The sequence below is a fragment of the Siphateles boraxobius genome, unplaced genomic scaffold (genome assembly GCF_051911475.1).
Source record: "Siphateles boraxobius isolate OS27281-9 unplaced genomic scaffold, OSU_SipBor_1 8, whole genome shotgun sequence".
NCBI classification, from domain to species: domain Eukaryota; kingdom Metazoa; phylum Chordata; class Actinopteri; order Cypriniformes; family Leuciscidae; genus Siphateles; species Siphateles boraxobius.
Window position 1 is genome coordinate 25,435,824 of NW_027509208.1, and position 22,960 is coordinate 25,458,783.

At 47.6% G+C, this 22,960-nt stretch overlaps 1 protein-coding gene across 31 annotated transcripts in view; it reads left to right on the top strand.

Annotated features, from left to right (window-relative positions):
* Positions 1-22,960, top strand: part of nrxn3b (neurexin 3b) — a 623,191-nt gene that overhangs the window by 594,751 nt on the left and 5,480 nt on the right. For 16 of the 31 annotated variants that reach the window (XM_077219934.1, XM_077219943.1, XM_077219922.1 and 13 more), the window contains one exon: positions 6,768-6,849. In XM_077219934.1, the coding sequence (XP_077076049.1) occupies positions 6,768-6,849 (82 nt within the window). Of the gene's footprint in view, positions 1-6,767; positions 6,859-22,960 lie in introns of all 31 variants that reach the window. The other 15 variants (XR_013199929.1, XM_077219935.1, XM_077219926.1 and 12 more) reach the window with 2 other exon arrangements.

The window sequence follows — 22,960 nt, forward strand, 5'->3', positions numbered from 1 at the left end:
TCGTCTGGAAGTGACGACTCGTCACAGCTGCCACCCTCGGGTGTGAATACGGCTGTGGCTCAGTATGATCCAGAGATGACGGCCATGCTTTCCCGGGCGGCCGCGAGCATTGGTTTGGAGTGGAACCCTCCACCCTGTCCTGAGCGCTCGCGGCTGGACGATTGGTTTTTGGGTGCAGCTGCGGCTTCCCGTCCTCAGCCTGCCCCAATACCTTTCTTCCCGGACGTGCATGATGAAATCTCGAAGTCCTGGAAGACTCCCATGTCTTCCCGCGACCGCTCGTTGATTTCATCCGCCTTTCCTCCCCTCGATGGTGCAGCTGCCCGTGGGTACACTGGGCTCCCCCCGGTTGAGCGCTCTGTTGCGATGCAGTTGTGTCCTCAGAGTGCCTCTTCTCGCGGCGAGCCTAAGCACCCATCCAAGGCCTGTAGGTTCTCGTCTACCCTAGTGGCGAAGTCCTACAGAGCGGCGGGACAGGCGGCTGCCTCTTTGCATGCCATGGCCACTCTGCAGGTCTATCAGGCGCAGATGCTAAGGGACATGCACGAGGGTAGGACGGACCCAGGGCTCTTCGATGAGCTGCGCGCCGCCACCGACCTCGCCCTCCGGGCGACGAAGGTGACCGCACGCTCCCTGGGTCTGGTGATGTCCACAGCTGTGGTCCAGGAGAGACACTTGTGGCTGAACCTGGCTGACATGCGGGACGCTGAGCGCTCTCGCCAGCTCGACTCCCCCATGTCCCAGGCCGGCCTATTCGGCGGTGCGGTGGAGGATTTCGCCCAACAGTTCTCCACCGCCCAGAAACAGACTGAGGCCATTAGGCACATTCTGCCCCGACGGCCCGCTGCTGCCTCCACCCAGCCGACCGGGCAGATCCCTCAATCTGTTCGCCGCCGAGGGCGCCCTCCTGCGGCTCCCGCCCCTCCCGCCCGGCCCAAGCAGCAGCCTCCACCCAGTCCCGGTCGCGGAGGAAGCCGTAAGAAGGCGCCCCAGCCCTCTCCAGCCCCGCCCCCCGCTAAACGCCGGGCCAAGCGGCGCTCCTGAGACGGGCTGCTCAGGGATGCTGAAAATTACTTCTCAGGAGATGGTAGCAGGACCACTCCTTCCCCCGGTGGAGGGCCGGGGGAGAATCTTTTGTTCTCCACTCCCCGCTGCCCTAATGTGGTTAAAGAAAGAAGTAACATTCCCATCCCTGAGCACACAGAGTTCTCGGACGACACGGTGCGCCGCCTCCGAGCCGTGCACCCCTCGTCCCCCTCTGTCCCAGAGCCGGCTGGCAGTGCGCGCCGTCCCCGGACCGTGCCGCTCCCTTCCGCCTCTGTCGCCAGCCCCCTGGCAGAGCAGACCCCCGTGGAACGTTCTTCCTTCCCTGGTCTCCTCTGTCAGGGCGCGGTTAATGACTGTGCCCCCACACCGGGCCGCTATGCCGTCCACGTCCGGGCCAGTCATTCCGCCCTGCTGCACCATCGGTGGGAAGTCTGTGGTCCGTATGACCCCGCTGGTACAGTTTTTGGGAGCCTGGCTAGAGCTCCCCCTCCTGTCCCGCTGGGTCGCACGGACGATCAGGCTCGGCTACGTGATTCAGTTCGCGCGGTCTCCTCCCCGCTTCAGGGGAGTCCGCTCCACTTTGGTCGGTGGCAACGCCCCTATCATGAGAGCAGAGATCGCCACCCTGCTGGCGAAGGGTGCGATCGAGACCGTCCCTCCGGCCGAGATGAGGACCGGCTTCTACAGCCCGTACTTCATTGTCCCCAAGAAAATCGGTGGGTTACGACCAATCCTGGACCTGCGTGTGCTGAACCGTTCCCTTCACAGGCTGCCGTTCAAGATGCTCACTGCCAAACACATTCTCGGATGTGTGCGGCCCCAGGATTGGTTTGCAGCAATCGACCTGAAGGACGCCTACTTTCATGTCTCCATTCTCCCTCGACACAGACCGTTCCTTCGGTTTGCCTTCGAGGGGCAGGCATACCAGTACGCGGTTCTCCCTTTCGGGCTAGCCCTGTCTCCTCGCGTCTTCACGAAGGTCGTCGACGCAGCCCTTGTTCCCCTTCGGGAACACGGGGTTCGTATCCTGAACTACATCGACGACTGGCTGATCCTAGCTCACTCTCGAGACCAGGTATGCGAACACAGGGACCTAGTGCTCCGGCACCTAGCTCGTCTGGGCCTTCGGGTCAACTGGGAAAAGAGCAAACTTTGCCCCGTGCAGAGGATCTCTTTTCTCGGTATGGACATCGACTCGGTCGCCATGTCCGCGCAGCTTACGAGCGAGCGCGCGCAGTCACTGCTGACTTGCCTGAGACAGTTCAAGGGCAAGAGTGCGGTTCCACTGAAACTCTTTCAGAGGCTCCTGGGGCATATGGCATCTGCAGCCGTGGCAACACCGCTCGGATTGCTTCATATGAGACCGCTTCAGCTTTGGCTTCGCGACCGAGTCCCGAGGTGGGCATGGCAACACGGCACCTTCCGAGTAACTGTTACTCCGTCCTGCCGTCAGACCTTCACCCCGTGGTCGGACCTCAGTTTTCTACGGGCCGGAGTGCCCCTGGAACGAGCTTCGCGGCATGTTGTTGTAACGACAGATGCCTCCTCCACGGGCTGGGGTGCCATGTGCAATGGACGTGCTGCCGCGGGCTCCTGGACAGGACCCCGCCGCCTCTGGCACATCAATTGCCTCGAGTTGCTGGCCGTACGTCTTGCTCTGCGCCGCTTCCGGGCCGTGCTCAAGAACCAACACGTACTAGTCCGTTCAGACAATACCGCCACTGTAGCGTACATCAACCATCAAGGTGGTCTACGCTCCCGCCGTATGTCGCAACTCGCCCGCCACCTCCTCATATGGAGTCAGAAGCATCTGAGGTCGCTTCATGCCATTTACATCCCTGGAGCCCTGAACTGTGCAGCCGACGAGCTCTCACGGCTTCAGCCCCTCTCGGGAGATTGGCGACTCCATCCCCAGTCGGTTCAGCTGATTTGGGACCAGTTCGGGGACGCACAGATAGATCTGTTTGCCTCTCACGACTCGACCCATTGCGCCCTGTACTATTCCCTGACCGAGGGCTCGCTCGGCACGGATGCACTGGCGCACAGCTGGCCGCGGGGCCGCAAATATGCGTTTCCCCCAGTGAGCCTTCTTGCGCAGACCCTGCGCAAGGTCAGGGAGGACGAGGAGCAGGTCATTCTGGTCGCGCCATACTGGCCCGCCCGGACCTGGTTCTCCGAACTAGTACTCCTCGCGACAGCACCTCCCTGGCCGATTCCCCTGAGGAAGGACCTCCTTTCTCAGGGACGGGGCACCCTATGGCACCCTCGTCCCGATCTTTGGAACCTCCACGTGTGGCTCCTGGACGGGACGAAGCAGGTTTGAGTACCCTTCCACCTACGGTGGCGGCTACCATCACTTCCGCTAGAGCGTCGTCCACGAGACACGTCTACGCGTTGAAGTGGAACCTCTTCGTCAACTGGTGCTCTTCTCTTCAAGAAGACCCCCGGAGATGTTCGATTAGTGTCGTGCTTTCCTTCCTTCAAGATAGGCTGGAGCGAAGGCTGTCTCCCTCCACCCTGAAAGTCTATGTTGCCGCTATTGCCGCACACCATGACCCAGTCGAAGGTAAGTCTGTTGGAAGGCACGACCTGATCATCAGGTTCCTGAGAGGAGCGAGGAGACTGAATCCTCCTCGTCCTCCTCTCATTCCCTCTTGGGACCTCTCAGTGGTTCTAAGTGCCCTGCGGAGTGCTCCCTTTGAGCCTTTGCAATCAGTGGAGCTTAAGTTCCTGTCTATGAAGACAGCGCTCCTGGTTGCATTGGCCTCCATCAAGAGGGTGGGGGACTTGCATGCATTCTCCGTTGACGAAGCGTGCCTGGAATTTGGGCCGGCTTACTCTCACGTGATCCTGAGACCCCGGCCTGGATATGTGCCCAAGGTTCCTACCACTCCCTTCCGGGACCAGGTGGTGAACCTGCAAGCGCTGCCCCCGGAGGAGGCAGACCCAGCCTTGGCACTGCTCTGTCCAGTACGCGCCCTCCGCGCCTATGTAGACAGGACGCAGTGTTTCAGGACCTCAGACCAGCTCTTTGTCTGTTATGGTGGGAAGCTGAAGGGAAAGGCTCTCTCCAAGCAAAGGTTGTCTCACTGGATAGTGGACGCCATTGCCTTGGCATACCAGCAGCAAGGTCGACCGTGCCCCCTTGGTGTGACCGCCCACTCCACCCGGAGTTGACCAAGCTAGCGCCATTCAGAGCTGCCAACTCGCACGAGTTCACCGTGAGACACACACAATTGACACTTTTCACACGCTCTCAGTCACGCCACACATCAATTTTGTCACGCACAGAAAAATCGCAAAGCAAAGAGGACACGGAGACCGACAGACTAGACAGAGCAGGTTAGTTATGATATAAAAAAATCTCAGCTCTCAGATTCTGTCAATTTTATTATGCAATTCAAACAATAAATACCGTTTTGGCGCTTGTAAATGTTACACGACAGATCCCTAGCGCACGTGAACCGATCATCTCTACTAGCTAATAGTAAAAAAACACGAACACTGCTGAAAGATACAGTAGGCTACAACTTACCAAAATGTATTCCTCATACATAATATCGACCAATCATTTTTTTTTAATCAGCGTGCAGAGGTAAATAACATAGCTGGAGTCTGGAGAACAAATATGTCAGATTTACCTCAGGAAAGCAATTTAATAAACATAATATAATTAGCTAATGTTACATTTAATCATCAGCTTGGTAACGTAGAGACGGGCTCTGGTAGATAACAGGTGAAAACCGGATCGGATCTGTGGGTAGAGCTAACTATCAAACACATCAGGTTCAAGTACGCCCACAAGCCGTGCGAGTTATTCGTGTATTGCAAAGTGGCTGAGTTGAAGTAAGTTAGTTGTGTTGCCCGCATACCGCCTCCCATGGCCGAAACTGGTATTATGACACCTGTCGGGCCGTGGCTAGTAATTTAGCATGCTAATTCAGGTTGATATCTCTGCAGCACTATAACTTGTCATTTTTTTAATGACATCATCGCCTTTATTTCTTCTCATTCTTTTGATGCGTGTAGCTCATTTTTTTGATATTTTTAACTAAATTCTTACACATGGCACCTTTAATGAATTTATTGAGTTATTTATTCTAATATTTTACAAATATGAGCACGAGTAAACTGAAGTGACACCAATGATCGATAATGTGAACAATGACCGGCCATGAATATGCGTGATGTGAGTTTTTGCTGAATTCTACAAAAATTAATCAAATAGGGATGTCAGTTATTATTTTACAATGATGACTCATTTTCAGAAGCATTCAACACATGTGAAAGCGTTCATACAGAGATGAAGATCACATGAATTCAACAGAACACACAGATAAAAACACGACAGAGTGCCAGACTCCCGTCAAGCCAGTCTCAACGGAAAGTGTGCATGCTTATTGTATATGATTATGACTGTTATCTGTAGTCAGCACAAAACTCTGTCTTTGAGGTGTTTTTCATTGAGAAGAACCGTCATCAATCAGTTAATATCAATGCCTGTTGTTTTCTTGTTCAGAACAAAAATAACATGTTCTGCAGAAAAGTTCTTAAGAAATTCTGGCAAATTGCACTCAGGAGCATTCTTACATTCTTACAACCTTTTTAGAATTTATCTTCAGAAATGTCTCAAATTCTTAAGAAAATTTTTGTGAATCCAGATTATAGAGCAGTGTTTCTCAGCTCCAGTTGAGATTGCACCTCCCAGAATGTTTTAGATGTCTCCATACCAAGCTGATTAGTTAAATCAGTTGTTTTAATTAGAGGGACATCTAAAACATTGAGAGGTTGAAAATCACACACGATGCCGGTTCTTTGATTAGAATACAAAATTCAGAAACTTAAACCTAATTCTTACTCTGAAATATGATTCATTTGTAGTTATGTGATACCATATGGATAAATTACGTTACAATGATAAGATGGCAGGGACACTAGCATACCAGCATCCCAAACAATATATTCTGGTAGCCTATTTTAGCAGCCTGGCTCACTTATACTTATTTAAATAATTGTATACTCTTAACACAAGATCAATGAAGAGTGTCTGAGATAATAATCTGTGCTAATCCCCTTGGAAGTGTCTCTCACTCAAACTATGAACACATTTGTACAAATGTCCATCTCCATACAGCATCCTCTCCACCCTAGTAGCCACTTTTCCAGGCTCCAGCCGAACTCTGTTTCATTAGCCTGTCAAACTCAATAATAGTTAAAGCTCGTCCACTCACCAGGCACTGCTAACTCAATCAGTTTGATGATTTCATAACCCTTGCTTTGTGACAGGGCTTATTTTATCGCGGCACCGATCGTCTCTGATTAACTGTGCGTGTGGGGTGAAATACAACACCGCCAGAGTGCCTGGGCTGGGGGAGAGCGAGAAGGCGGGAACAACTGTGTTCATAAATCAGGATTGTGGGATAGAGGAAGGTGCTGATGGGCCAGCAGAAGGCAGGCGTCCAGAGACAGTGATTATCTGTGACGGCCCTCGAGAAGCTGGAGATGGTAGACGATGTATGAAGAGTCAGCCACCATAAATAAACCCAAAGAGAAAAACAAACCTGACATTTCAGTCCCCATCCAGTCTGCTACCCTTGACAAATAGGGGAGAGAAGTAGAATATAATGCTTGCTCCATGATCCTATTTGTGTTGGTAGATTTGGCTTCACTTAAATGTTTTTTCTGTTTGTTTTGTCTCCACACGCCTCTGGCTGATCCAGCAGACGACGGATGACATTGTGTCCTCCGCAGAATGTTCCAGCGACGACGAGGATCTGGAGGAGTGTGACGGGGGACACACAGGTGGGATGGGTGTGTTATGGTTGTGCTTGCTTAAACTTGGTCTCTCACTCTCTTATATTTGAGTTCTCCCTCTCAAAGCATCATCCCCATGAGAACCCAGTGTAACTACAAAAGTGTCACTAAAATACTTTTTTTTTTTCAAGCTCAAAAGCATATATCTATAGTGATATTCAGTGGTCCCCAAATGTATTTGGACAATTAAGTCATATTAAATGTCTGTATGTTGAATAGGTTTGAATATAAAATATCTAAGCAAATGGCATCTGCAAACAAATTATGCTAGATCTTTTCTTAGGAGAAACTTTTTGTGATAACTTTTAAGACACTTTTAACTTTTGGAGTCACTTGACTCCAAAACATCAACTGTGCAGATGTTCTACTCATATCTGACTTTCAGAAAGTCTCTGTTAATTAATTATACTTAAGGCTATCATTAAAATGTTGGTATGATACATAAAATGCTGATTAATTTATCAAATAAATCACTATAAATTGCACTGATACACATTTGACTCTGATATATGTATATAGATTTGCTTTCAAGGTATGATATTTAAGATAAATATTTAAGATAAATTTGGCAGAGAACAAAATGTATTTGAACACTAGAATGCATTCTGTGTGAATAGCTCATTGCTTATTCTGTGCTGCCTTCTCCCGGCTAATGTCCTTTGTTTAAATAAGTTTTCTAAATTTTGAACAGTTTATCTATTGAATAATGTTTAGCAACATTATTGTTTGCCTGAAAAGTGTTGGTCTTTAAATACATGTCACTTGCTGTGATATTTTGTAATCTATTTTGCAGTGACATTCATACATTTTAAGGTGTGACTTGACTTTGGTCCAAACACTTTTTGGGACCACTGTTGTACTGAATCCAAATAGCTTGTGGACTTATTTGTCTAAATCGGTTCACATGCAGATGATATCGTAATGGAATTAAAAGAGTCGGGAAGCATTGGCCTGTTTCAGAGTTACACTTTATTATGGGGCCGAACGTCACTAACATGGTTCTGTGTTTATACTAATTTTGTCCTCTCAGCAATCAACAGAGAGCAAAACTTTATTCCAAAAGTACAAAATTAGTATCAAACTCCATGTAGTTCACTCTGATGCTTCAAAATGTATCAATCCTGTACACAATGGATTTCTTGCAGTGCGTGTGTGTGTGCGTCTTTGACGGATGATACATTTTGAGATGTTTACAAATCAATAAGAATAATGCTTTCAGCATAGAGATTTCTGATGTGTATCGGACTAACTGCAACAGAAACAACTCCTCCTTCCTGTTTGTTCCTTTGTTTCCTCACATTGAAGGCTTGCCTTTAAACATCTAATAGAGAACAGATATCTTCGAATTTCTGTGCTCACCTTTCTCCACATATAGCTTCTGTTTCCTCAAGGTTAAACAAGTGTTTTGCGCAGCATGAGTATGAAGTATTAATTGGTACAGTTTTTAAAGAACTTGGGATTCATCAAACTCCTGCCATCAGCCATCACAGTACATCAAAATCCTGCTGTTGATTTTAGTGCTTACAAGGCCATTATGGATGCTAGGGTTGTTTAGTTAATGAAAGTTCCGTGGTCTGCCTGTAGCCTTGTGGTCACCATTATTTTGCCAAGTAAGAATTGTTCCTGGATCAACATATTTTCTTGATCCTGGAAAAACATACCCTGTCCGAATTCCTGCCCTAACCCCATCCATAACCCTAAATCTAAACCTACCCATAACTTATCTCTAAAATCAGAGGGAAATGGTAGGTGAATAACACGGATGTAGACGCACCTAACCCTGGTTGTAAACCTAAACTTCACTGTAAACTTGTCCCTCAAATCTAATTGTTTGATTGCAGTGTTATTTTACTCACCCCCACGTCATCCAAGATATTCATGTCTTTCTTTCTTCGGTTGAAAAGTATTTAAGGTTTTTGAGAGAAACATTCCAGGATTTATCTCCATATAGTGGACTTCAACAGTTATCAATGGGTTGAAGGTCCAAATTACAGTTTGAATGCAGCTTCAAAGGGAAGTAAGGGTCTTATCTAGCCAAACTATTTTTCATTTTCTAAAAACATTTTTTATACATTTATATATTTATTGGGATCCTGTAGAGTCATTTGAAGCTGAACTGAAACTGCAATTTGGACTTTCAACCCGTTGAAAACTGTTGAAGTCCACTATAATAAGAAAGATCCTGGAATGTTTTCCTCAAAAACCTTAATTTCTTTTCAGCTAAAGAAAGAAAGACATGGACATCTTGGATGACGTGGGGGGGAGTAAATTATTGGGAAATTTTAATTCTGAAGTGAACTAATCCTTTAACAAAGATGTTGATCCAGGAGCATGCTGTACTTGGTGAACTCACGTTCACATTCATGTACCTCTCATCTGAAGGTGAACGTGATTATACCAAGTACAGCGTGTTTCTGAATAGGAGTAGGGATAAGGTTAGGACCAAGTTTTCAGACAGGAATGTTGTTCCAGGAACATGTCTTACTTGGAAAAATCACATCGACCCTCAACTGAAGGGCCTTTAATTGCTCCAAAATGTCTTCAGGAAAAAATAATTAAGGCCCTTAAAATTTACCTCGAACTACTCCCTGCATTTTTTGTTGTTGTTGCAGTTTTAAAAAAACAAAAAAACAATTCCAAATACACCAATTAAAACAAGTTTTGTTTGTTTGTACTTTCACTATCTATTCAGTCATAAAAACAACTTCTAGCAAAAGCAATGTTTTGTTATCATCGTTTTTAAAGTGTGTCATACCTGTTTACCTGGCAGGCTAGAATCAATATGGTTCCGTCCTTACCTTTGACTTTACAGATGGCCCCTATTTATTTGTTTGTTAGTTTTACAGTGTATTTCTCTCAAACTTACAAGGTCACTCTGCTCAAACCTGATGGTAGACAGTTGTGCTTCACATAAATTCTCCCTAACTGCATTAAATCTAATAACAGCCCCAAGTCCTCTCAAATTCAGCGGCAACAGGTAGTATGCTTAGGGACGGTTCCAGTGTTACCTTTCATCTTTTCTCATCTGAAATTCGATGCGGGTACACTTAGCCACAAACCACCACACTCATACGATTTCATGTTGACACAGAAATTCACATCATCAGTCTGACCTTCGCTTCAGATTTCGTGGAAGTTTGCATGATACTTTTCTGTTCTGTTTCTGTTTTGGTTAAACCTTTTTTTCATGTAGAAAAACATCTTCCTTCTGTATCCACTCTTTGACATCCCATTTATGTGATTTTGGTCAATTTGCCGTATTTCCCAGCATTTTCTCTTTTTTTCCCCCCTTTTGGGGGGCTTTTTTCGTTGAAGTCCTCATCCTTCCATTTCCAGGATTAAAGATGATCCTCTTGTTTCATCTCATCTTGTGCCGCATGGAATTTTGGTGGTTGGAAAAAAAAACGTAATAAATCTCTTCCTCGTTTTTGTTATGTTTTGTGCCATTAGGCTTAAAATTAAACATCCCCACATTCTATACAACAGGAAATAAAAGGCAACAAAATCTTTTCTTGCCATCATATATTTTATTTATAATTTTTGCCTTGTTCAGGCAACCCCATTCTGTCTCAAGAAAGTTGTGTGTGAAAGAATGACCCCCCCCCCCCCCCCCACCCCTCCATCCCTGATCTCATCTTTATTTCAGTGCCTTTCTGCAAAGACATGTCTGTTTGAATGTAGATGGCATAAAAAGAATTTTTTTGCCATAAAAGTATATCTGTTTTTCTATTCTATTTGTTGCTACTGATCTGATCAGTCGCGTTTGTGGCATGCATTGATTGCAAACTAACCAATCCCCAGTGGGAGATATCCATCATGACTCTTGCATGGAATCGGCTCCATCTTGCGTGCTTCTCCACCCATGCGTTTGCTAATGGGCTGACCGTTTGGGCTGACGTGCTTATCATCTGTCTGTGTGCTGATGTCTTTGTATTTGACTGTTCTATCTGTCTGATGTCCTGCTGATGTCGTTTCTTGTATTTTTGCACTGTGTTCTGTGAAACTCTAGAACACTTTTGAACTGATGGGAATTCCACAAAAGGGCAAATTTAAACATTTAGATAATGAACAGGGGTTACATTTGAATTACAGGGGGAAACTCCTAAAATCTTGTGGTGATTCTAATGTTCTAAATAGGCAAGGCTTGCCATGATGACATAAATGATCCAACGTAGGCATAATGGTTAGGGGCTTGTCAGGGTGTTTTAACAAAAACACAGTGTATAGAAATCAATCATTTAGTAACAATAGATATTTTATTATATGATATGATTAATAACATATTTTTTGATATGATGGTTTCATTATAAATATGGTGGCCATCTCTAAGATGGGTATCTCTAAGACCCAACTTAATATATATTATTTACCATCTGAATCTAACCATGTCCTGTCAACAAAAACAGTCAGCAAGCTGGTTATCATGTTAATTATTGTGCCTTCTGCCCCAAATACCTTAAGTTTAATTTTTTTTTCGTTGTTGAAAAACTGTTGCTTCAATTATCTTGAACAAAACTGAAAATCATTAAGAATTGAGTCTCAAATTTACTCAATTTTAGCAATTCTCATTTTCTACTTTCTACTACATTTTTAAAAATATCAAATATTAGATCAAATTAGCACAGAATCAACTTTGCATTGCTGCCCCCGATCGCTTTAAGGATCAGACAAATTTCCACATGCATCTTAAAAAGCGGATGTTTTGGAAAGTGCTGCGGCAAATTGTTGTGCCATCTAGTTGTTAAGAGGAAAATCAAATCAAAGACGCCTTTTACCCCGGTGTGCCCTGCTGTACCCTATAAGAAACAAATTAACGTAAACGTACATTGATTGTTGTACGTATCGTGGCAGTTTAAAAAATTAAATGTCCGCTGAGTGGCGCTACAACAGTCATGACACTAAACCTGACTGACCCTAAACTTAAGTTTTAACAAAAGCAAACGTGAGGTAAAAACACATTTACATCAACCCAACAAGTATACTATGTCAGAAAAGCTTTACATACAGTATAGCTGATTATGTGATGCAAATGTCTAAATGTATTAGTTTACAAATCATGCAATATGGTAAAAGTGTTTTTTGCAGACATAATAGTATGTGCAAAAAACCATGCAATTTTTTTTAGAGTAGAGGCACATTTTTCCAGTGAGCCTACTGTACAGTATGTTGATAGAAATAATAGTTATTAAACTGGGATGGAAAAGTATTTTAACATCCACAATTCAGCATTAAGATAACCAATAAATAAAGACATTCATGTTCTGACTAGTTTATAGGAGTGAACTTTGCCTAAAGACTAAAAATAAACTCAAACTCATGCACAAAACAACTGACATAGTTTCGACAATCCTTTGAATCAGAAGGGGGAGGGGGGAAGCTGCCAGTAGTGTAGTTCATGAAGGAAGAGTCTTTTAAAGTAAAACTGATGCTGGGTCTGTAGGGTCCCTGAGGTTTTCTCATGCTGTCATCGGCGCGTTTTTTTAAGATGGAAAAACAGTCTTCAAAGCAAGACATCATTCAGGAGGATGTGGAGAGGTGCACAGAGACCATGGGACCCTAAGGAACGGGTCACTGAACCACTGGCACCGGCTGAAGTTTGGTGTAGTCAGGCCCTGTTGGGCCGGCTATCACTTTGAAGCAGGTCTCAGTTAAAGGTTAACTGTTTAAAGCTTAATGGCCATACAACAAATTGTGCAGCAGACAGTGGTCGCATGCCTCTGGCTAAGGATACCAGTTTAACACCTGGGTCACATCGAGATCAAAGAAGTAGCAGAAGAATCTGTGACACTCCAAGCCAAAAGAGGCATTTAAAAAGACAAACTAGAGGAAACACAATTACAGCAACTTGACATCCCAACTAGGAAGGCCAAAGTAACTGACCCTACACAAAAACATACATTACAAAAAGTAGTTACTAGGGGTATAACAATATATGTTGTCACAAAATATCGCAGTACAAAAATGCAACAATATGTATCATGGATACTGACAATTATTTATTGTATATTTCACCCAAAATAAAATATACTGTGTGAGAAAAAAATTCAAGTTTTAGTGTCAGTACTACATTAAACTGCTATATTTAATGTTGAATATAATGTAGAGTATAATAATGCAATGGGGGAATATTTGTGGATCCTGATAATGCCAAATGTCTTATGTTACCAGTAAAAATTGTCCTAAATTATTTTAAATAAATCTAGTCAGTGACTGAGTGAAAGCCTATTAGTCTAAAAATAATTATTTTTTCAGCTTCAGAATCATGAATACTTTTATTCTGGTGTCACTATTGTCCTGTGCATTGGGTTTCCAGCACCAAGTCCAAACCATTTCATTTACACCCACAATGTAATATCAAATTTAGCATTTTTATCCACGGTAAAATTTTTGTTAACCTTTTATCACGTCTTGGAGTATCGCAATAATATGTATCGTGAGTTCAGTATCATGATATTGATTGACATGTGGTTATCATTACACCCCTAGTAGTTACTAAAAGTACAACAGAAATAAAAAAAAATGTATTTATTTATTTGCTCATAAGTAATTGAATGAAGATTAAGTAAAAAAAAAAATTAAGTAAAAGTAAAAAGCTCATAGTACAATGTTGAATTCACTGACACAGTTTTAAATAACTCTTTATTAAATAACTGCTAATTTATGAGCACAATTTACTGAAAAATAGCCATGTTTGAAATCTCAATTCATACAGGATTAACTTTAACCAAGGAGGGCGGAGCTTACCGCTGGCTCATTTGCCCAATCCCAGTGCAATCCGATACTTTGAGGAAGTGTCATAAAGGTCAGTTTTTGTATCTATAAAAACAGCCCCTCAGCAGTTACACAACCTTCTCATTTCCCAGGGTTTTCAGTTCTCATACTGCTGATGAGTTATCAGAGGAAAACCGCAATAGTCGCAGACTGGGCACAATGCATGGTTGACACAAAAGGATTTGACTGAACCACAGGGGCCAGCTCACACATACTCCTCTTTTAGGGGATCAGGGAGGTTTAGCCCCACACACCTGCGGCATTCATTGCTGTTTGGCTCGACTCAGCGAAAACAAGATGCTCACAGAATTTAGGCACGGATATCTGGACCAAGGGCTCTTGGATTTGGTTGGGGCCGCAAGAGAGAGAGCACTACTGTGAATGTCAGCTGTTATGGTTAATTTATTTCGTTTCGCATCCTCTCCGCTCTAAACGTGGAATTCTTTGCCGGAGACGCTTTTAGAGAGCATTAACAGATGAGAAAGAGGGTGGCCCTTCACATTTGTTTACAAGAATGAACTCCTGTAAGCAAATGAAGAGAACGCTGCAATCTAGCTGAGCTGGAGGCTTAAAGGAGAACTCCGGTCAATTTTTAAGTTAATCTTGATCGTTATACGTTTGTGAGTACTGTCTATAGAAAAAAAAAAACGAACCGGATTGTTGCTTGCAACACGGAGCAGTTCCTGCAAATGCCCAGAGCTCCCCCTCAGCTAAAACGGCAGTTATGGGGGCATATACATAAAGAGTGTCTTTGTGCCTTTTAATAGACACAAAATGCAATTAAAATGTCTGTCCAACATGAACAGGGCCCTTACATGTGAACAAGATGCGTTTAGCAACTTAGCCATTGTTTAAATTCACCTAAATAGTGTTTTAGACGGCTAGCTGTAGTCTCGCACTGAAGTCCCGTGGGAACTCCGTTGTAGCCAAAGGTAAATAGTAGTGATGGGAAGTCCGGTTCTTTACCGCGAACCGGTTCTTTCGGACAGTTCGTTTCAATGAACCGGTTCAAAAAACGAATTCACCGGTTCCCTTTCGTTGTCACTCCGAGTTACGTCGGATGTCGATGAATGGGGTTTCGCTTAGAAAGCCTATCAACTTCGAGTATTACAAAACGAGCCAATGGCAAAGAAATCCCATGGGTCTGTGGAATTTGTATAGCGTAACTCCGCCCCCCCTCGTGGGTATAAAAGGAGGAAGCCAGCAACATGCAGATATGTTTTCGCTTCGGAACCAAGTGTAATTCTTCACTCCCTAAGCTATCTCTGATTGTCAGCTTCTTACGAGACGAGCAACTCTCCAGTGTTGGGCGGACGGCGATCTCCCGGCGATTGCACACTTCCTGCCTATCTGAGCGTGGTTTGCCAGCGAGTGTGTTCTCCGCGGGCGCTTCAGCAATGAGTTTCTCTCACAAAAAGAGCTTGCACGCAGCACGTCTTTTTTTAAAGATGCCTCGCCCGTGCACTTCTGGTTGCGGTCGGCTTGTGTCTGACTCTGATGGGCACGAGCGCTGTCTGGTGTGTTTGTGCATTAATCACGCTACAGCAGCGCTCGTGGATGAGTCATGTTCTCTCTGTGGGAACATGACCATCGCAACACTTAGATCGAGACTCAATGATCTCGCAAGAGTGAGAGTCCCCTCATCCACACCCCGATCTAGCGCCTCCTCGAGAGGCTCTACTTCGGCTGGTGGCCAGGGTGATCTTAGGGTGACTGTGTGGAACAAAGCGCCGACTATTTGTCCATGCCCTACAGCACCTTCACCAGTGTTGCAACCCGCGAGCGTTCAGGGGATTCCGGCAGGACCGTCGTTTGAGGTGACGCGGGTTTCCTTTGGCGCTCCAGAGGAAGACGTGATGTCAATCGCAGCATCACAAGGCGGGTCTGATTCATCTGGAAGTGATGACTCATCACAGCTGCCACCTTCGGGTGTGAATACGGCTGTGGCTCAGTCTGATCCAGAGATGACGGCCATGCTTTCCCAGGCGGCCGCGAGCGCTCAGGACAGGGTGGAGGGGTCCACTCTAAACCAATGAGTGGACCCCTCCACCCTGTCCTGAGCGCTCGCGGCTGGACGATTGGTTTTTGGGTGCAGCTGCGGCTTCCCGTCCTCAGCCTGCCCCAATACCTTTCTTCCCGGACGTGCATGATGAAATCTCGAAGTCCTGGAAGACTCCCATGTCTTCCCGCGACCGCTCGCAGGTTTCATCCGATTTTCCTCCCCTCGATGGGGCAGCTGCCCGTGGGTACACTGGGCTCCCCCAGGTTGAGCGCTCTGTTGCGATGCAGCTGTGTCCTCAGAGTGCTTCTTCTCGCGGCGAGCCTAAGCACCCATCCAAAGCCTGTAGGTTCTCGTCTACCCTAGTGGCGAAGTCCTACAGAGCGGCGGGACAGGCGGCTGCCTCTTTGCATGCCATGGCCACTCTGCAGGTCTATCAGGCACAGATGCTAAGGGACATGCACAAGGGTAGGACGGACCCAGGGCTCTTTGATGAGCTGCGCGCCGCCACCGACCTCGCCCTCCGGGCGACGAAGGTGACCGCACGCTCCCTGGGTCTGGTGATGTCCACAGCTGTGGTCCAGGAGAGACATCTATGGCTGAACCTGGCTGACATGCGGGATGCTGAGCGTTCCCGCCTGCTCGACACCCCCATGTCCCAGGCCGGCCTATTCGGCGGTGCGGTGGAGGATTTCGCCCAACAGTTCTCCACCGCCCAGAAACAGACTGAGGCCATTAAGCATATTCTGCCCCGACGGCCCGCTGCTGCCTCCACCCAGCCGACTGGGCAGAACCCTCAGTCTGTTTGCCGCCGAGGGTGCCCTCCTGCGGCTCCCGCCCGTCCCGCCCGGCCCAAGCAGCAGCCTCCACCCGGGCCGGGTCGCGGAGGAAGCCGTAAGAAGGCGCCCCAGCCCTCTCCAGCCCCGCCCCCCGCTAAACGCTGGGCCAAGCGGCGCTCCTGAGAAGGGCTGCTCAGGGATGTTGAAAGTTACTTCACAGGAGATGGTAGCAGGACCACTCCTTCCCCCTTCCAATCATTTTTTTTCTCCACTCCCCGCTGCTCACCCCGGGTGGGCAGCACCCTAATGTGGTTAAAGAAAGAAGTGACATTCCATCCCTGAGCACACAGAGTTCTCGGACGACACGGTGCGCCGCCCCCGAGCCGTGCAACCCTCGTCCCCCTCTGTTCCAGAGCCGGTTGACAGTGCGCGCCGTCCCCGGACCGTGCCGCTCTCATCCGCCTCTGTCGCCAGCCCCCTGGCAGAGCAGACCCCCGTGGAACGTTCTTCCTTCCCTGGTCTCCTCTGTCAGGGCGCGGTTAATGACTGTGCCCCCACACCGGGCCGCTATGCCGTCCACGTCTGGGCCAGTCATTCCGCCCTGCTGCACCACCGGTGGTGAAGTCTGTGGTTTGAATGACCCCGCTGGTACAGTTCTTGGGAGCCTGGCTAGAGCTTCCCCTCCTGTCCCGCTGGGTCGCGTGGACGATCAGGCTCGGCTACGTGATTCAGTTTGCGCAGTCTCTTCCCCGCTTCAGGGGAGTCCGCTCCACTTTGGTCGGTGGCAACGCCCCTATCATGAGAGCAGAGATCGCTACCCTGCTGGCGAAGGGTGCGATCGAGACCGTCCCTCCGGCCGAGATGAGGACCGGCTTCTACAGCCCGTACTTCATTGTCCCAAAGAAAACCGGTGGAAATCCTGCACCTGCGCGTGCTGAACCGTTCCCTTCACAGGCTGCCGTTCAAGATGCTCACTGCCAAACGCATTTTCGAATGTGTGCGGCCCCAGGATTGGTTTGCAGCAATCGGCCTGAAGGACGCCTACTTCCATGTCTCCATTCTCTCTCGACACAGACCGTTCCTACGGTTTGCTTTCGAGGGGCAGGCATACCAGTACGCGGTTCTCCCTTTCGGGCTAGCCCAGTCTCCTCGCGTCTTCACGAAGGTCGTCGAGGCAGCCCTTGTTCCCCTTCGGGAACACGGGGTTCGCATCCTGAACTATATCGACGACTGGCCGATCCTAGCTCACTCTCGAGACCAGGTGTGCGAACACAGGGACCTAGTGCTCCAGCACCTAGCTCGTCTGGGCCTTCGGGTCAACTGGGAAAAGAGAAAACTTTGCCCCATGCAGAGGATCTCTTTTCTCGGAATGGATATCGACTCGGTCGCCATGTCCGCGCAGCTTACGAGCGAGCGCGCGCAGTCACTGCTGACTTGCCTGAGACAGTTCGAGGGCAAGAGTGCGGTTCCACTGAAACTTTTTCAGAGGCTCCTGGGGCATATGGCTTCTGCAGCCGCGGCAACGCCGCTCGGATTGCTTCATATGTGACCGCTTCAGCTTTGGCTTTGCGACCGAGTCCCGAGGTGGGCATGGCAACACAGCACCCTCCGAGTAACAGTTACTCCGACCTGCCGTCAGACCTTCACCCCGTGGTCGAACCTCAGTTTTCTACGGGCCGGATTGCCCCTGGAATTAGCTTTGCGGCATGTTGTTGTAACGACAGATGCCTCCTCCACGGGCTGGGGTGCCATGTGCAATGGACGTGCTGCCGCGGGCTCCTGGACAGGACCCCGACGCCTCTGGCATGTCAATTGCCTCGAGTTGCTGGCCGTACGTCTTGCTTTGCGCCGCTTCCGGGCCGTGCTCAAGAACCAACACGTACTAGTCCGTTCAGACAATACCGCCACTGTAGCGTACATCAACCATCAAGGTGGTCTACGCTCCCGCCGTATGTCGCAACTCGCCCGCCACCTCCTCATATGGAGTCAGAAGCATCTGAGGTCGCTTCATGCCATTTATATCCCCGGAGCCCTGAACTGTGCAGCCGACGAGCTCTCACGGCTTAAGCCCCTCCCGGGAGATTGGCTACTCCATCCCCAGTCGGTTCAGCTGATTTGGGACCAGTTCGGGGACGAACAGATAGATCTGTTTGCCTCTCACGACTCGACCCATTGCGACCTGTATTATTCCCTGACCGAGGGCACGCTCGGCACGGATGCACTAGCGCACAGCTGGCTGCGGGGCCGCAAATATGCGTTTCCCCCAGTGAGCCTTCTTGCACAGACCCAGCGCAAGGTCAGGGAGGATGAGGAGCAGGTCATTCTGGTCGCGCCGTACTGGCCCGCCCGGACCTGGTTCTCCGAACTAGTACTCCTCGCGACAGCACCTCCTTGGCCGATTCCCCTGAGGAAGGACCTCCTTTCTCAGGGACGGGGCACCCTATGGCACCCTCGTCCCGATCTTTGGAACCTCCACGTGTGGCTCCTGGATGGAACGAGGCAGGTTTGAGTACCCTACCTCCAGCGGTGGCGGCTACCATCACTTCCGCTAGAGCGTCGTCCACTACACACGTCTATGCGATGAAGTGGAACCTCTTCGTCAACTGGTGCTTTTCTCACCGAGAAGACCCCCGGAGATGTTCGATTAGTGTCGTGCTTTCCTTCCTTCAAGATGGGTTGGAGCGAAGGCTGTCTCCCTCCACCCTGAAAGTCTATGTTGCCGCTATTGCCGCACACCATGACCCGGTCGAAGGTAAGTCTGTTGGGAAGCACGACCTGATCGTCAGGTTCCTGAGAGGAGCGAGGAGACTGAATCCTCCTCGCCTTCCTCTCGTTCCCTCTTGGGACCTCTCAGTGGTTCTAACTGCCCTGCAGAGTGCTCCCTTTGAGCCTTTGCAAACAGTGGAGCTTAAGTTCCTGTCTATGAAGACAGCGCTCCTGATTGCATTGGCCTCCATCAAGAGGGTAGGGGACCTGCACGCATTCTCCGTTGACGAAGCGTGCCTGGAATTCGGGCCGGCTTACTCTCACGTGATCCTGAGACCCCGGCTCGGATATGTGCCCAAGGTTCCTTCCAAACCCTTCCGGGACCAGGTGGTGAACCTGCAAACGCTGCCCCTGGAGGAGGCAGACCAAGCCTTGGCACTGCTCTGTCCAGTACGCGCTCTCCGCGTCTATGTAGACAGGACGCAGTGTTTCAGGACCTCAGACCAGCTCTTTGTCTGTTATGGTGGGAAGCTGAAGGGAAAGGCTCTCTCCAAGCAAAGGTTGTCTCACTGGATAGTGGACGCCATTGCCTTGGCATACCAGCAGCAAGGTCGACCGTGCCCCCTTGGTGTGACTGCCCACTCCACCCGGAGTGTGGCGTCCTCTTGGGCTCTAGCGCATGGCGCCTCGCTAACAGACATCTGCAGAGCTGCAGGCTGGGCGACACCTAACACATTCGCCAGATTCTACAATCTCCGAGTGGAGCCAGTGTCCTCTCATGTACCTGCTTCAACCAGCTAGTACTGGATCCGCTCAGGTGTCTTCGCTTGCTCGCCATTCCACTACACGGACTGGATACGTGCGATATTCTCCTCAGGTGAGCTTCTCGGAAAGCCCTGAGTTCCTCCAGCACTCCTGACGTCGGCGCCAGTGTCAATTGCCTGCGCGTCGGCTAGGTGCCTCCCGTGTGCATGGTCCCTCCTCTTAGCGACCCCCACATGTGTATTTCCGCTGTAAGCCTCTCTGAGCATGTGTCTTTCCCTTGGCAAGCCACCTTGCCACCCCTGGGGTTGAAATATTCCACCTGCGGCTGGACACCCCAGTGTTCTCCATATGCATCCTTCGGGTCATATGTGTATTCTCCAAGTCCCCCCCGTTGGGCTGGCAATATTTTGCATATTTCCTCTAAACTATGGGATATGCTCCCCAGTGTACCTTGGTGTTCCTGTGCTAGATAGGAGTCCTTCGTCCGTGCCAATCTCACGACAAGCATCTCAGATTTACGCAGGGCACTGGAAGACAGCCGAAGGGGGGTGATTAGACTGGTAAACCCATTCGTCGTCATCCGACGTAACTCGGAGTGACAACGAAAGGGAACGTCTCGGTTACGTATGTAACCCTCGTTCCCTGAGTAGGTTACGTCTGCCTGCCACTTTCCGCTGTACCGCAGGGATCGCCTGAGCTCAGTCTTGGCTCCTTAGCGAAGAAACATATCTGCATGTTGCCGGCTTCCTCCTTTTATACCCACGAGGTGGGGCGGAGTTACACTATGCAAATTCCGCAGACCCATGGCATTTCTTTGTCATTGCCTCTTTTTGTAATACTCGAAGTTGATAGGCTTTCTAAGCGAAACCCCATTCGTCGTCATCCGACGTAACGTCTCCGTTCCCTACTCAGGGAACTAGGGTTACATACGTAACCGAGACGTTATTTTACGTCTTCACGCAATGACGTAAATTCTTTCATCCCGCGGGGATCATCGGTTCTCAAATGTAGGGTCCGAAAAAAGTTTTCGGTTCAGTGTACTGGTGATTCGAAACTGCAACAATTCTTGAGAATCGCTGTAGCAAAACGGCGCTGATCGCGCGCCCGTGCGCGAGAGAGAGAAATAGTAGTGTGCACATGGGAGGAGCGTAGTGTGTGAAGAGTAATGATCGGAGAGTTGCTCACAAGTGAAGAAGAAATGGTTCGCGTTTGTGCCATTCCGAATTATGGCAACAGAATGCGAAAATACAAGAACTTATTTTCATCGTCTTCCTTTCCATGAAGTCAAGATTCTGCATTTGTGGCCAGTTGTACTTCAACTTGATGCGCAAACTCCCATATAAGTACTACGCGCTAAAGATTACCGCATTTGCAGCGAACACTTTGACAAAGATGACTACACAGACAAAACACAGCGGGGCCGGTTGAAGAAAAAAACGATTCCGTGGATGAAGACGGGTGCTACCACTGTGTAGGTAATGTAAACTTTATTTATCCTTCCATTTGGGCGCTGTGTTGTGTCAGTGTAGTCATCCTTGTACGGCACAAACGGGAACATTTTCTTCTTCACCTGCACACTGCTATTTACCTTTGGCTACAACGGAGTTCCCACGGGACTTCAGCGCGAGACTACAGCTAGCCGTCTAAAACACTATTTAGGTAAATTTAAACAAAGGCTAAGTTGCTAAACGCATCTTGTTCACATGTAAGGGCCCTGTTCATGTTGGACAGACATTTTAATTGCATTTTGTGTCTGTTAAAAGGCACAAAGACACTCTTTATGTATATGCCCCCATAACTGCCGTTTTAGCTGAGGGGGAGCTCTGGGCATTTGAGGGAACAGCTCCGTGTTGCAAGCACCAATCCGGTTCGGGGTTTTTTCTATAGACAGTACTCACAAAGGTATAACGATCAAGATTAACTTAAAAATTGCCCGGAGTTCTCCTTTAATGCAGTGTGGAAGTGTGTGCTATGTAATGGAGCTTAGCCCAAAGAACATTTACTCCTATCTTCTCTCTGCAAAACAAATACAGTCCCCTAAGACAAGCACTCAATGTTTGAGCTGAATTAAAACACTGTGAAAATGATCAAAGCTAAGTTACTATTAAAGTATTTACTGAGACATGTCGGGGTCCTCTGTGGCGCTGTCTTTGTGCCTGTGGTTTTAGTAGATGCCTTCATCTTGATCAAATCATCTGAAGCCAATAAATTCACCCATTTAGCTCAGGACGAATTAGGGAATCAGTGAAACGTGATAAACATGGCAAAATTAGGCAACCTTTTTGCCAATTGCTATACTAGTGGAATTGCTCATTTGTGGAATTCCCAGTCTTTACTGTCATTTATGTTGAGCGAACGGCTGTTGGTTATGCAATGATTTCTGCAGAATATTTCTGTTCTAAATTGGCTGAATGCATTCAGGATTAGCATTATGTTAAAGTCGTCATAAGATCAACGAGGTCTTTATCTCTGTATTGAGATTGAGATTTGGTTGATTCGAGTTGATATCCAACAGCCTTTAGCCCATGGGTTTCTCAATATCCTGTAACCCTGTTCTCAGCCCTCCTGATCCAAGCTTGCAGTGCTGTGATTCTACTTTCCCTAAATGCAACTTGTTAAAAAGCATGATTTCACCTTGCAGAAAAAAAGAAGAAAAAAAAGTGATTTTCCTCCTTTTCCTGAAATACACCTACCCCTGCTTTTTGCTGTTAAGCTACTAATAATAGGATTTACAAAAGAAAACTAATAATGGTGTTATTAGTTGTGAAGGTGGTGACGGTACAGTGTCCCTCCTCTGTTTGGCTTCACTATGTGTTTTCTGATTATTTCAATCTTGATAGTGTGAGAGATTTTTTTTCAGTTATTCTTTTTTATTGCTTATACATGTATACATGTGTATACATATATATTGTCTGGTTTGTCTATATTTATATATGTATTTATATTTGTATGTGTATATTTATATATGGTCTATATTGATTCCTGTTTAGTTTCTCTTTTTTCTTGATTAGCTTGATTTGAACACTTTGATAGCTTTGATTTGAACACTTGATTTCAACATATTGATAGCTTTATATAC